Source organism: Eubalaena glacialis, chromosome 1, assembly GCF_028564815.1.
Source record: "Eubalaena glacialis isolate mEubGla1 chromosome 1, mEubGla1.1.hap2.+ XY, whole genome shotgun sequence".
In the NCBI taxonomy this organism is placed as follows: Eukaryota; Metazoa; Chordata; class Mammalia; order Artiodactyla; family Balaenidae; genus Eubalaena; species Eubalaena glacialis.
Window position 1 is genome coordinate 26,638,818 of NC_083716.1, and position 14,491 is coordinate 26,653,308.

Consider the following 14,491-nt stretch of genomic DNA (forward strand, 5'->3'; position numbering starts at 1 on the left):
GGTCTGCTCTACTTCTGTGCCCTTGGCCCTACACAGTGCCTGGCGCTTAGCATGTGCTTAATAAATATTTGTGGACTGAAGGAGGTAAACTCTGCAAGACTCATAGAAAGGTATTTCTTCCTTTGTCTGTCCTTGCTAAGAGCATGTTGGCAGAAACTCAAAGAGACGCCGGGGCCCATGCAGCCGGGGGCTGGGCCTAGGAGGCCCTCAGCAAATATTTGCCAAATGAACCCAAGGCTGAGACCAGACGTAGTTAGTGCCTGACGAACTGACATTCACAGGCCTGGAACAGGCTAAACCCAGGAGAGAATCAAGGCAAGGAGGGCAGGGGCTTCCATCCCTAGAGGGGCCCCTCCCCACACCAACGCCTGAAGACCCCAGGCCTGGGGGAGTTAGGGGTAAGAGGCGAGGCAGGGAGTGGGACTGCGCCATTATGTTTATTAGAAGGTTGGATTTCGGTGTGTGCTCTAGACAGATTACAGAATAAATACCTGCGCCTTGAGAACAGGAAGTCCACGATTCATACAAAGTGCTCACTACAGGAAGTCGCTGTGTCAAAATCCAGGCAAGGACCCAACTCCGGGCAGCCCCTCCTCTCCCGCTGACCTCAACAAGGGCTGTGCTATGGTTTTTTTTTTTATTATTTATTTCTCTTTATTATTATTAATATTATTATTATTTGCTTCTGCTGTGGTCACTATCATTGGCAAGGTTCCTTTCCCCTTTCCTGGACATGGGGGTTCCTGTCTTTAAGATTCCATTCTGAGGCTAAAGGTGCCAAAAGCTGCTTGAGAAGTGGCCTTTGAACTCCGTCTGGGAGGATGGTGAGAAGGAAGCAGGAGAAATCATTCTTGGTTTTAAAAAAATTAAAAAAAAAAAAAAAAGCCCCACAATCTACAGGTCATTCCTTATTTAGTCAGTGATCAAACTGCCCAAAAGAAAAAGAAGAGGAGAAGCAGGCCAGTGGGCACTGGTCCCTCCTCCCAGGGCTGGCTGAGGAGGGTTGGAAACTGCCCCTACCCCCAAGGCTTTAGGGGAAGCTGAGGCTCCTTCCAGCCACGGGGGTGGGTAGGGGAAGGAGTGGAAGAAAAAAGGAGAGACAGAGAGAGAGAGAGCTCAGCGCCTTGAGGTAGACGCTTTCCCAACTCCAGAGCCACCTGCAGCCCTGGCCCAGGCCAGCTCCCACTGTCACCTCAGAGTCCAGGAGATTCGTAATAAAAAAAAAATCAAAACAAGCCCCAAACAAAACAAAATCCAAAAGGAAAAGACTTGGGGAAATGAAGGAGGAAGGGAGGGAGGACAGGAAGGTAGAAGGGCAGGTCTCTGGATGCGTCATTCCCGAGCCACTGGGGGCTGAGGGGGGAGATTCCCCAGCGCCCCACCGCCCGCGTAGCGTTAGCTCGTCACGTAGTGTTTGGTGGACGGCTGCCCATACACCCTGTAGAAATCCTGGTGGCCAGGCTGCTGGGAGGCGTCGAGCCAGTCTCTGACCGCCAGGCTGGGAAGGGACTGGGGGACGGAAGGTGTGGGCGGGAGCGCGTGTGAGTACTCCTGTGAGGGCACTGTCCAGGGGAAGTGGCCGGAGCGGGGGTAGGGCTGGTGGCCGCCATGGTTGGCCACGGAAGAACAGTAACAGTTGTCCACAGAACAGACGAGAATCTTGCGGCCCCCATACTGGGGGAGCATGGGCTGCTGGGCGGCGGAGCCATTGGGATACTGCGATGGGGGGAACACAGGACTTGAGTGCACTGGTTGGGCGCCGCCCGGCAGGGCCACCAAGTGCTGCGTGGAGCTGCAGGGGCCCAGGGGCTGCCCTGACTGGCCCTCGCCGCTGGCTGTGCTCGCTGCCCCATACTGGCTGCCCACGGGGCCCGATGACGTCTCTAGGAAACTGGCCTCAGGGAAGGCCGTCGAGTGCTTGCGCTTTTCCGCCCCAGAGCTGCTCACACCACAAGGGTACAGGGGGACGCTCTGCAGGAAGGGCACTGGTGTGCTGAAGGGGCCTGTGGAGAGTTTGGGCAAAAGTCGCTAAAGCCCCCGTCCCGGGCAACCCAGGCCTCCTCTCCCCCGGGGACATTTTCCATCTGTAGGACCAAGAACAATACATCATGCACCATCTTGATGCTCACTACTCCACTAGCAAGCAGATACTATTATCATTCCCATTTTACAGCTGAAGAAGCTGAGGCTCAGGGAGGTACTACGGCTTGCCCAAGGTCCCACAGCTAGAAGTAGCAAAGCAGGGATATGAGGAAAGGTCTATCTGACTAGGCCAGGCTGCCTCTCAGAAGGAAGGTTCTGGCATTTACCCCTGCCCAAAGGGTTCTCTCCCTTTGATTGAGGATCCCACCCTCACCTTCTAGCATCTTCCGTAGCTGCTTCTCCTTCTTGGCCACCTCGTTCAGGAAGAGCTTGGAGTTCAAGTGGCCGATCTTAGGGGGAGAAAGGCTGCTGCCTGTGCAGGTCTGGGTCCTGGGGGCAGTGGACGGGGCATCTGCTGTGAGGAGGTATCACCAGTAAGCCCGCCCTACCTCCCCCCAGTGGGCCTGGCCCTTCCTGCCCTCCCCCACATGTGTTCCCCTGAGGGCTGGTGGCCATCTGCTCACCTGTCCATTAGGATTTTCACAGACTTGGTGTTCTAGAGGGAGAGAAAAGGGTTAGTCAGTGGGAAAGGCAGCATGAGAGAGGGGAAGATGGAAGCTGCTCCATCCTCTGTCTCCCCAGGCAGGGCTGACCTTCTGATTCTGGCCAGAGCGTGGCAGGGGCAGGGAGTGGGGTGCCTCCATTTTCAGAAGATTGAGCACTTGCTATGTGACAGACAACACTGTAAGTGCTTTCTATACATCTATCATCTTATCTAAACAACTACCCTAGGAGGAAGGTTCTGCAGGCACTCAATCTTTTACCCAAAATCTTTGGGGCAAGATGTGTTTTGGAATTTGGAATTTTTTGGACTTTAGAAGGGAAATAGGATGCCCGTATCATAATATGTGATTACAGTGTAGGACACTGTAATCTAACACATCAATGTTTCTGCAGCGATATTTTTTTTTTTTTTGGCCACGCCTCGTGGCATGTGGCATCTTAGTTCCCTGACCAGGGATCGAATCCCTCCCCTGCACTGGAAGGGCGGAGTCTTAACCACTGGACTGCCGGGGAAGTCCCAGCAATATGTTTCAATATTTGTACCAAGTAAGATCAATAAAGGCCATAAATTGCCAGCATCAGTTCAGGTAAATTTTTGCTGTTAAATGAGCTGCCAGAACTTTTTTCTTTCAGTTTTCAGAGATTTTTAAAAATTTGGCATTGTGGATAACAGATAATAGACCTGTACTATCAACCGCATTTTATAAGTGAGGGAGCTGAGGCCTAGGGAACACATATGACTTGCCCAAGGTCACAAAGCTAGAAGGAACAGGGTGGGAGGGTTTTGAATCCATGCAGGCTGGCTCCAAAGCCCTGTGATCATACAGGTGGGGGGAACCAGTTGGGGAGCAAAGCATCGCAGAGTCCACTTTAGAAACGCCCCTTGGGGCTTCCCTGGTGATGCAGTGGTTAAGAATCTGCCTGCCAATGCAGGGGGCACAGGTTCGAGCCCTGGTCCGGGAAGATCCCACATGCTGCAGAGCAACTAAGCCCGTGTGCCACAACTACTGAGCCTGTGCTCTAGAGCCCACGAGCCACAACTACTGAGCCTGCGCGCCACAGCTACTGAAGCCCGCGCACCTAGAGCTCATGCTCCACAACAAGAGAAGCCACCGCAATGAGAAGCCCGCGCACCTCAACGAAGAGCAGCCCCCGCTGGCCGCAATTAGAGAAAGCCCGCGCACAGCAACGAAGACCCAATGCAGGAAAAAAAAAAAAAAAAAAAAAATCTTAAAAATGCCCCTTGGGTCCCACCAGCTGGTCCTAGGCCCAGCCCACCTTCATGAAGCTGACATCCTCCGTCTTGTCGAAGAGCAGCTGCAGGGAGCCCAGCAGCTTCTTGGCCTCCTGCATGCGCTCCCCGAGATGCAGCGCCTGTGCTGCGTTCTCGCTGCAGAACTTGGCCTGGGCCTTGTCCAGGACCTCCACCGTCTGCCGCAGGTCCTCATCCAGCAGCTGGTGCAGCTTCTCGTACTGCAGCCGCACTTCCTCCTTCAGTTGGCTCACCTTCTCCTGCGGGCACCGGGGCAAGAGTGGGTGGGCAGGTAAGTACTGGGGACTTCTGGCTGCTGCTCCTGCCTGTCTCACATCCTGGATGGGGGAGTCTGGGACCCCAAAGCCCCAGGCTGCCCAGGGCTCCCAAAGGCAAAGTCTGACCTGCCAATCCCCCACTGGTAGCACAGGGCTCTGGACAGGTACACTGGCACCAGTGGGGGGCTCATCCACTGACGGTTCATTGAATGACTGATCAAGGGATTCCGGCATAGAGCTGACCACGCAACAGATCCTAGTCCAAGGCCCAGTCCCCAAGCCGCCCCCCACCTCATAACCATGGGCTTGGGCTTAGCTACCTCCACCAGGCGCTTGTCTGACTCGAGTTTGTACAGTTGGTCCTCAATGTCCTGCTCTCGCTCCTCCAGCCGGTCCTGCTGCTTCATCAGCATCTTCTGCAGAGACAGTTGGGGTAGGGGCATCAGAGGAATGGGGGAACACCATCCTTCCCTCTACAGAACAGACTCAACCTATGGAGCCTTTTTCCCAGATGACCTAAAATTTCTGACCCCAACCCCGTCTGCCTCCCATGCAATCCCAGGGGCCTGGTGACAACTGTCTGGCCAGCCTGTCCCCAGGAAGAGAAAGCCTGGAATGGCTTCCCACACATATCTAAACCATAAACTTTCTGAGGGCAGGGTCAGGCCTGCCTCTGTTGTAAGCACTTTTCCTGTATAGACTTATCTAATCATTCCAGTAATGCTATGAGATACGTACTATTATTATCCTCATTTCAGAGAAGAGGAAACCAGAAAGGTTAAGTAGTTCGTCCAAAGTCACACAGCTAGTGTCAGAGCTGGAATACAAACCTAAATGACCAGGTAGTAGGGTCTGTTCTTATCCAAGTCATGCTGCCTCTCTCTGGGGAGCACCATCTTAGAAATGATGCAGAGGGTCACACAACCTTCCCGGGTCTCACAGGCCCTCTGGCCCGGTCCAGAGATCTCACCTGATGCTTGCCTTATACTTGGGGGGCATCAAGCCAGCCAGCTGCCCCCTTGCTTGCTCTTGATGCTGAGAGCTAGGCCTCTGAAGTCCTTGCTAACTCCCTCAGCCCCTCAGTTGGACCTGGGTGGAAAGGAAACTCTGGCTCTCCTAAGACCCAAGGTCAGTCTGCTGGAAGGTTCTGGACCATGCTGCTCTTCTCAGCCCTTAATCTTCTGTCTCTACAACCCCTCTCTTCCCAGACCTGCCTATCCCCGCTGTTCCAGCCACCCTGTCATCCTCCCTTGCCAGACAGACACACCTCTTCAAACAGGGTCTCTCTCCTGCCCAAGAGCCCTCGATGACCCCTCCTTCCAAACTCTGTAGGCTCTCTTACTTACAACCTGACTCTCCCAGCCAGGTGGGCTGGTATCCTGTCCCTGACACTGCAAATGTGAACTCCCTGCACCCAGCTGATGTTTTTCTGCAGCCCACAGTGCCTTCTCCCCATCCCCTGTCTATCCTTCAAAGCCCAGCTTAAGGCCCTGCTCCTCTAGGAAACTTTCCATGGCCCCTGCTCGGAGTCTGTGCAGGACCTTCCCTGTCCTGGCCATACGGGGGGCTGTCACATTCTGCTCTCCCTCTGTAGCTGTGCTGTCCAATACAGTAGCCACTAGTCACATGTGGCGATTTCATTTTAAGTTAGTTAAAAATAAATTAAATTGAACATCAGTTCTTCTGTTGAACCAGCCTCATTTCAAGGCTCAATAGCTACATGTAGCTAGTGGCTAATGTACTGGACACCACGGACACAAAACGTGACCATCTCACAGAAAGAGCTATAGGACAACACTATTCTATAGTCTGACCAACTGCGGTCTAATCTCCAAACAAAACTCAAGGTCTCTTGAAAACAGGGCTTTGCTGCTGTATTTTTCCACTTCCCTTCCTAGCCGGGACCCACAAAGGCCCCAGCACCCTACAGATGCATAATGTGTTTCCTGAATAAACCCATGGGTTTTGCACACAAAACAAGGTTTGCAAAGCAGATTGCACAGAACCTAGCTCACAGTAAGTGTCCACTCAACAAGAAGTGGTTTTCTTCCTCTGTGTGGACCTCAAAGTGACCCTCAAGTTTGACCCATGACCCCCACTCCTGTCCACACTCAGCTGGCTTCCAAAAGACAAGCTGCCACCAATCCCTTCCTTATTCCCCCAAACCCTTTTACATATGGGGAAACCAAGGCCAGCCAAGAGAGTTCAGCGACCCTGTTTTGTGTTGGTGGCTACCCTAGAATCAGGGCCCTGGGGACAGGAGGTGGTAGGGGGTGAGGCTCTCAGATTCTGAGCTGGGAAAGCCTGGGGCACCCCCCAGGCACCCCCCCCCCAACAATTTGACCTTTCAGTGACCCAGGACAGTACCTTAATAGAGAGCCCTAGGAGATGTTGCCCTGCCTCCACCCCAGCCCAACATGCACATGGATCTGCCGCCAGCCTGAGAGTCAGAGCCTGTAGAGAAACACAGCTGGCTGGGAGCAGGAGCAGAGGTAGTCACACATCCTCCCTTCCTGTGAAACTGCCCCCAGTCACGTGAAAAGGGCAGGCGGCACCCCACAGTATGGTCCACCTACATGCATACAGCTGCACGCACACACACAAGCACACGCCACCACCTGGGCCCTGAGACCACCTCAGGCACACTGTCACACACACAGCCCTGCACAGTGAAGGCTGGCCCTCCTGAAGGCCCCCGACGATTGAGGGAGGCCTGCCTGAAGGCAAGGTGGCCAGGGTACCACCAAAGGATATGAGACCTTTTTACCTCCCCTGTTGCAACTGGCCCTCAATTTTTTGCCTGCTGGCTGCCTCGTCCCCACACTCGGGAAGACAGTCCCTCCAATTTGGATGCATCTCAGGCTCCAGGCCACTCCTGCCTTCCCAGTGCCCAGGATATCCGAGAGCCCAGGCCCCAGCCACACACACATCTGTGCACCACGGTCTCCCGGTCCAACTACTTCTCATGACCAAACCCGCTGGTATCAGAGTAGAGGTGCACCTGGAGCTGAGTCCCAGACGAGGGGCAGGAGAGAGGCAGCCCCAGATAGGATCTCAGCCCCACTTCCCTCAGAGGCCTGGAATGGGGTTGTTCACTCCCACCCTCCAGACCGGCGGGAGGCCTCTGTGCCATTCCCCTGAAACCCCTTCAGGGAGTTCATGGCTGACCCTTCAGGGCACAGCCAAGGGAGGCACTTCCTGTCTTGTCCTGGGGAGTGGGGCTCAGCCCCTTCCCCCATCTAGGCTTTTCTCAGATCCTTTTCCTGGCAGCACGGCCACCCTGGGACCCTGAGGGGTCTTCCCTTGGCTTCCGGGTCCAGGTCCTGGTTCCTGCCTGCCCAGAGCCCTCTGCGGTGCAGCCCAGTCCAGGTCTAGCAAAGGCAGTGGCCACACTCCCTAGCAGGTGGCTGGGTTTCATTGGCCCTCCCCCAGCTCAGAGGCCACCGGGCTTCTGTCTCCACTACAGGGGGAAGGGAAGGGCCAGGAATAGGAAGGAAACTGGCCAGGGGGTGCCAGCCAGGGAAGGCTGGGAGGGGGGCCCACCATGGCCAGCTCGCCCTTGCAGGAATGGCGCTCCCTCGGGGCTAGGTGCTCTTGATCCTGCCACAGCCAACACCGGGGGGAAGCAGGGGGCGGGGGGACACTGCTACCTCAGGCACTGGAAAATCGGGGTGGTGGGGAAGAAGGGAAATATCCACTTGCTGCCCCTTTATTACCCCTCACCTCGATTCCACCAGTGAATGAATCAGGTTGCTGAGAAGCTGGAAGATGGGGAACAGAGGAAGCAAGGACCCCTCCCCACTACCAGCAGCCTCCTTTCCATCCCAACCTCCCGGAACTACTGAGAGCTGAGGCTCCACTGCCCACCTGGGAAAAACCCACAGCTGAGAGATTTCCCAGCTTGATTCAGGGCAAAGCCTCTCAATGTGGGGGAGGGCACCTTACAAACTGCTCCCAGCCCACAGTGGGTCACCTGGATTGTGGCACACCTCAAGTGTGCAGGAACAGAGTGGAGACTAGAATGGTCTAGACTAGAAGCACCTGAGGGACCAGGCCTCCAGCAGGGGCGGGGGCAATTGGAGGCCCAGCCCCACTCTACACCTGCTGGCCCAGGCGGGACCTGCTCACTCCTGACCCTGTCCTTCCCTAAGGACCTAAGGCCTTCCACGGTCTGCTCCTGGGTCTGTGAGGGCAAAAGATCAAGAAGACTTGGGGGCACTCCATTCCCACCCCTCCAAGACCCTCATATCTGTCGCCTAATGTTCTAGACTCTGCCTTGAGCTGCTCCCTCCAAAGCCCCTCCCAGCCTGGAGAGGGGGCAATCATGAGCCCCTTACATTCCTGCCCTGGGAAAGCCTCACTCACAGCCCTCTGGAGACTGACTGGCCAGGCCCAGCTGGCATTTTTGATGCCAGACTGGACTGGGCAGACGGGTAAAGCCATTGGGACTCTAGGCTGTGTAAAAGTTAATAAATGATAATAATAAAACCCTCAAGTCAACCTTGAAGAGAAGCAAAGTCAGGAGGGAGCAGGGCCCCAGGATCTGGGCCAGAGGCAGGCCTCAGGTTTTTAGATGGGACCAGACCTGGGGCCAGCAGCCCCTGTGATGGGGTGGAGGCAGGAAGAGGGCGCTGGGCTGCTGGAGTACCTCTGCCTGCTGGGATCCCTGCCCAGATGACTCTCATGCCAGCTCCAGCTCTGGATGAAGCCCTCGCTCAGAGCTACCCCCTCCTAACCTCCTCCCCAGCTGCCAAAGCCGCCCCCCACTCTCCCACATAAGCCCTTGTCCCAGGAGTATGTCAGCCTCCCCTCTCCCTGGGCCACAGCACTCCCTCCTGGTCTCAGCCTTAGTTGCCCCTTCCCGTGCCTCAGCCCCTACCTGGGGCGACCATGTGGACCCCCAGGCTGCGGGCAATCACAGACCCAGAGAGAAGAGGCTACAAAGCAGGAGCCAGGGGCAAGGAGAAAGGCAGCACCTCGGAGGCAAGCCCCGGCAGACCCCAGAGAGGGTTTCCCAGCTGCACAGTGGAATTAGCTTTTGCCATGCAGAGAGCACTGCTCTGGGGCAGCAGAACAAAGAGGCGAGAGAGAAAGCCCCCCTTTGTCTGTGTTTGAATGCCAGGCCAGCCGGGAAGGAAGGCTTTCCCAGAGCCAGGGATGAGGCCAGCCAAGCCTGCCTGCTCCGTCCAGGGCTGGGGCCCAAGCCGGGCTCCCCTTCTTCCTGTGACCACCCCGAATGCCCCCAACACAGCATCGCAGGATCCATCCGGGCTTCCACCTCCAAAGCCCACCACAGGCAACAAGCTCACCGAAGGTGAGTCCCCTCCCCAACACCTCCACCAGGTGAGAAAGTCACACAAGACTCACACCCACCAACCAACCACCATCAGGCAGGCAGTCACACACTAGCGCTGTCAACAACAGGTATGTGTGCACACTCAATTTCAACTCGCAGGTGAACGGCAAGCAGGGCACCCTCCTCTCGCTCACACACAAACACACGTGCACGTCTTCCCGACCCCATAGCCACACACAAGACAACTCCGTAATTAAGTCAGTCACTCACACTGCACCTTCTCAGAGATAAACACGTTGAGATACAAAAAAGTAGTCCCATGTTAGATGCACAACCAGACGCACTGGTTACACACGCGCACACACACACCTGCAGACAGACCTGGATGCACAGGCACCCAGAGCTGCAGCAGGCAGAGTCATCAGCAGGGCGTGCACGACAGGCGTCTGGTCTGGCTGTGTCAGCAGGATCCTGTGGTGGAGGTGGGGGGCTGGGCCTCCGCCTCAGGCTCCTCTGCCCGGGGCCAGGGAGGAAGGCCAAGCCAGGCCCGACTTCCCGATCCTTCAAGATGGTCAAGGAAGGAGCAGCCACTTGACCCTCCCACCTCCCACCCACACCCACACCCACACCTACACCCAGAGCCTCCCCACCTCACCTCCCACCCCACCTCAGACCTCAGGATTACGGTTGGGGGCAGCGGAGAGTGGTGGGGTCTGTACTGCCTGAGTCAGGATGCAGCCACAGCCCGGCTATAGCTGGGCCGGGGCACCCCTCACTCCCAGAGCCCACCTGGAGACAGACACATGGGGTGGAGACCTAGGATCCCCTCCAGGGTCCCAGGGCAGCCCCTCCGGCCATGGACAATGTGAGCAGGATGACCTCACCCCCAGCAGCTGCAAACCCCAAACTGGCCCAAGAAGTGGGATCCTGTCCCCAGAGAACATCTCTTCTCAACTCTAAACCTTCGAGAATGCAAGGAACAGGGTCCTGGGAACATTTCCAACCTCAGTCTGGGGTACTAGGAATGACACAGAGGCACAACTATGACCTGAACACACACACACACACACACACACACACACACACCCTGCATAGCCCTTCACAGATATAACTAGGCCTTACCTTGGATCTTCTTTCTATGTTGAAGGAGGTCATGAGATAGAGGTGCTCCCAGCTCATACCAGTCCCGAGTTCCTCACATGAACCCCTAAACCCAGGGGCTGGAAGAGGGTTTGACCACCTAGGGCCGCCACGCCTGAGTCCACCTGAATATCCCAATCTTGGGCCCTTAGCCTCCCATAGCCCCAAGGCAGAACACATTTGGGGTCTAGGCATGTCTTAGAGTGGTCTCTGCGGTCTACCCAATGGGCATCCAGGCCTCATGGCAACGTAGCTTACACGCTGGCTTCCCAAGGGCAGAGTGGGGCAAGGACTTCAAAGGCCTGACTCTGAGACCCCCTGCTAGTCCCCTGCTGGGCGGAAGCCCTGCTTGCATTCCTGCTGGGCCCCAGCTCTAGGCCGCTGCACAGGTGGGTGCTTTGAGTATGCGTAGTAGGGCATTTCAGCAGCCCCTGCCCCTCCCCTGGGACAACGGAAAAGGAAGCACAAGAAGCAGAGCTATATCTTAAGGTGTGTGCCAGGTTTCCATGCTTCTGCTCCTGCATCTGGGATAATTCTGTTGCCTTCATCCATGGTACCAGCAGAGGCCCTTTAAGACATTCTCCCTCCCACAAGGGAAAAGAGGCCCAGGAAAACGCCCCTCCCCATGGCTAGCGTAGAGAGGATGGAGCGCAATGGGTTCTTCCATTCAGGTTCTTTGTGGCTCACCCCCTCCCCTGAGGGTGGGGCCCCTCTTCCTACTCGTTCAATAAGTCCAACTCACACTGAGTGGCACTGGGCCATTGAAGGGTTTCCAACACCAGTGCCCTGGGACACCAGAGAGAATCTGGAGGGCCTGGGGTAGGGGAGCCTGGAGAGGGACGAGACTCAGGCTGTGGGGCACAGATGCTGAGCGCACAGAACTGCACATCTGGCTGTGATGCAACCCACTACTTCTGAGCCTGCCCACACCAGGAACAGGAACGAACACAAGAACACACACACACACACACACATGCACGCACGCAGACGCACACACATGGAGCTGCTGACAAAGTTCAGGGCCTGCTTCCATCCAGTTCCTTCCATGAGCTGGGGGATCAGGGACCTGCCGGTAGGAACCCCAGGGTATACTTTGCGTATGTGTGCCACCCCCATCCCCCAACTATATAGACAGGAGACAGGTGCATTTGAGAGCAAAGTAGACAGTCTCAAAGACACTCACAAACAGACACCCTCTTACTACCAAATCAGGTAAAATTGTGTTTTCTCCCCCACCTAAATGAAAGACACCTGAGCACTCCGATACAACTAAGGGCAAAGCTGTGGGTGCAGGCACACATTCACTCATCACCCTGGTTGCTGTCCCCTCTTCTGTGCCTTTCAGCCCCATCTCCACGTTTCCCTTCCTTTCATTTTCCACTGTCAATCCCAGGACAGAGAACTGGACAGCCTTCCTTTCTCCTGCCTCTGCACTTTTCCCAGCCTCCTCCCCAGCCCTTCCATCTTTATTAATAGCAGCAGCTTCCCAATACTAGGGAAAGTCTGGGCTCTGCCTGCCCTGGGTGGGGGGTGGAGTACACTAGGGGCTCATTTGCTCCCCATGGCCTCTGCCTTTTCCAACCCTGGGCAGGGGGGAGGCTCTTCTCTCCATCCCCCACCCATACTTCCTTTAAGAAACCAGAGGCTCTGTCCTGGCACAAAACCCCAGAGCTAACCCATCCGATTAGAAACTAATTACACAGCAAATTTTATTTATTATCCCTGCCCTCAGCCTGTGGCAGCCCTCCTGCCTTTTGTTAGTGGTATGTGTATGTTTTTTAATTGCTGAACAGTGACTCATTCTGACTGGTCCCCCCCCACAGGAAACAGCCCCCATCTACAACCATCCCCTGCTCAGAGCTTCCTCATAACCAAGCTCCCCACTGTCCTCGACTAGCCTCCAGGGGCCCCCACCCATAAACACTCCCAGTCCTACCAAAGCCCAACCTCACCCCCATGATATCACACCCAGGCCCCAAGCTGGGGCTTCTGAGACGGCTCAGACAGTCTCAGGCCAACCCCTTCTTTCTGGTATGACTCAACCCTGAAAGCCAGGGGACCTGGGAGGAACCCAGGAGGAGCCCCCCTCCACTGAAGGGGACGGAAGTATTGCTTCAGTCCAGCTCCAAAGTCAGGCCAGCCCCAGAGGCCTGAGGGGGAAGGCGGTTTTGACATTGGCCGCTGCTACAGGGTGTATACAATGGGAGGGGATGCGGTTCCGTAATCACCCAGCCGGCAGCCCAGGGGAGCCAGCTGCCTGAAACCAGATTGCAAGGCGGCTCAACCTTAAACCCACAGGATTCTTTTTCCATCTTCCACTTCCCCTCCCTAAATGTGGGAGGGCTGTGATAGAGGGCTGGGCTGGGAGAAAAGCGCTCAGGGTGATGAAGACATACTTTAAGGTGTGTTCATGCAGAGGCGTGCAATACGCACAGGCACACAGTGGGCAGCAATTCTCACACATGGAGAGCGGGCTATGGGGAATAATCCGAATAGCTGAAATGCTGTCCGGTGATGCTGTTGGCTGTCCAGGCCTTGGCCAGATAGATACCAGGAGTTCTGCTCTCCCTCCGGAAGCTCCCCCTCCAGCCCCCACCCCCCCCCAATGTGTTTCCAGTAGGGCTTGAAACTAACATGGCTGCTTTTGTTTACTTCCTCATTGGTATGCCAGCATCATGGATCATGTCAGCCACAGCAGCGGCACCAGGACACTCATTACATAAACAGCAGCTGGAGAAGCAGGACCTGGGTCACTCCCTTTAGTGACTTCCCGTAGGGCCTACGGAAACAACGCTGGGGGAGGGAGCTGCACGCAAAACAGAAAAGCAACAGCCAAACTCTACCCCTGACAGCCCCACACCTCAATTCTATAAATGCCTCACAAGATGCCCCCTATGAGCACAGGTGCAGGAATTTATCAAGTACTGATCGGGGACCCTACTTCCCAGGACCTTGCCTCCAAACTTAGAGTAGGAGTTTGGAAGGGAACCTCTGGCCTGATGTCACAAGAGTCAGCCTGTCCCGATGGGTGGTCCCCAGGCAGTAGGGAGAGTGTGTGTGTGTGTTTGTGTGTAGGGTACTTGCCCGGATCTCATTCCTCCGGATCTCCACGTCGCACACCGAGTGTCCCTGATGCGCACCGCTGTAGTAGCAGCAGTACTGGCACACGGCCACCTGCTCGGCCTCGCAGTGGTAAAGGCGGTAGGCGTTGTGTTGCGGGCAGCTCCAGGCCCGCACGTCGTCCGCCTCCACCAGGAGGTGCCCGCGGGCGGTGGAGGGCTGCTGCAGGTGCGTCTGCACGTGGGACTGGCAGCAGGGAGCCTCGCAGCGCAGGCAGACCTTCTGCGCCGGCAGCGGGGGGCCACGGCGGCAGAACACGCAGTGCAGCGCCGCCGGCGGCTTCTCCACGTGCAGGGCGTTGAACTTCTCCACGATGTTGGTGAGCTTCAGGTTCTTCTCCAGGCCCGGCTTCTGGTTGTAGGCCTGGTTGCACTCTGGGCAGCGCACCAGGCCGCTGTCCTTGGCCCACGCCTCGCCAATGCAGCCCCGACAGAAGTTGTGTTTGCACGGCAATTGCACCGGTTCCACGAAGACATGGAGGCAGATGGGGCAGATGAGCTCCTCCTCGAAGCAGTTCTTCCAATTCTCCGCCATAGCGGCTGCGGACAGGGGGCCCGGGCAGGTCTCCCCAACTCCCCAACCCTGGGGGTCCGTCCGGTGCCACTACAGGCCCACCAAGCCCCGAGCTCCGGGCCCCGGGGGTCCCGAGAGTCGCTCAGTCACCAGCGCCTTCCGCGCGCCCGCCCCCCAGAGGAGGGAGCCTCGGTCCTCACGCAGCGCGCGCAGCCGGCTGCGTCTCCTCCTCCTCCTCCCGAGCGC

At 56.4% G+C, this 14,491-nt stretch overlaps 1 protein-coding gene across 1 annotated transcript; it reads right to left on the reverse strand.

The window, feature by feature from the left end:
- Nucleotides 1–418: 418 nt before the first annotated feature.
- TRIM8 (tripartite motif containing 8) lies at nt 419–14,280 on the reverse strand. The gene is made up of 6 exons (XM_061200034.1): nt 13,697–14,280; nt 4,497–4,592; nt 3,925–4,158; nt 2,607–2,638; nt 2,357–2,472; nt 419–2,003 (listed from the first exon to the last, which is right to left on the reverse strand). Exons 1-6 carry the CDS (start codon nt 14,264–14,266, stop codon nt 1,396–1,398), a joined length of 1,656 nt encoding a protein of 551 aa, XP_061056017.1. The 5' UTR covers nt 14,267–14,280; the 3' UTR covers nt 419–1,395.
- Between the last annotated feature and the right edge of the window lie 211 nt (nt 14,281–14,491).

Bases quoted from the DNA above. Each gene is read 5' to 3' on its own strand.
- TRIM8 (XM_061200034.1), bottom strand. From the start codon at position 14,266: ATGGCGGAGAATTGGAAGAACTGCTTCGAGGAGGAGCTCATCTGCCCC. The intron at 4,593-13,696 runs GCAAGTACCCTA...CTGTCTCTGCAG, and splicing joins TCCGGAGGAATGAGATCCGG to AAGATGCTGATGAAGCAGCA. The intron at 2,473-2,606 runs GTGAGCAGATGG...CACTGCCCCCAG, and splicing joins GTGAAAATCCTAATGGACAG to GACCCAGACCTGCACAGGCA.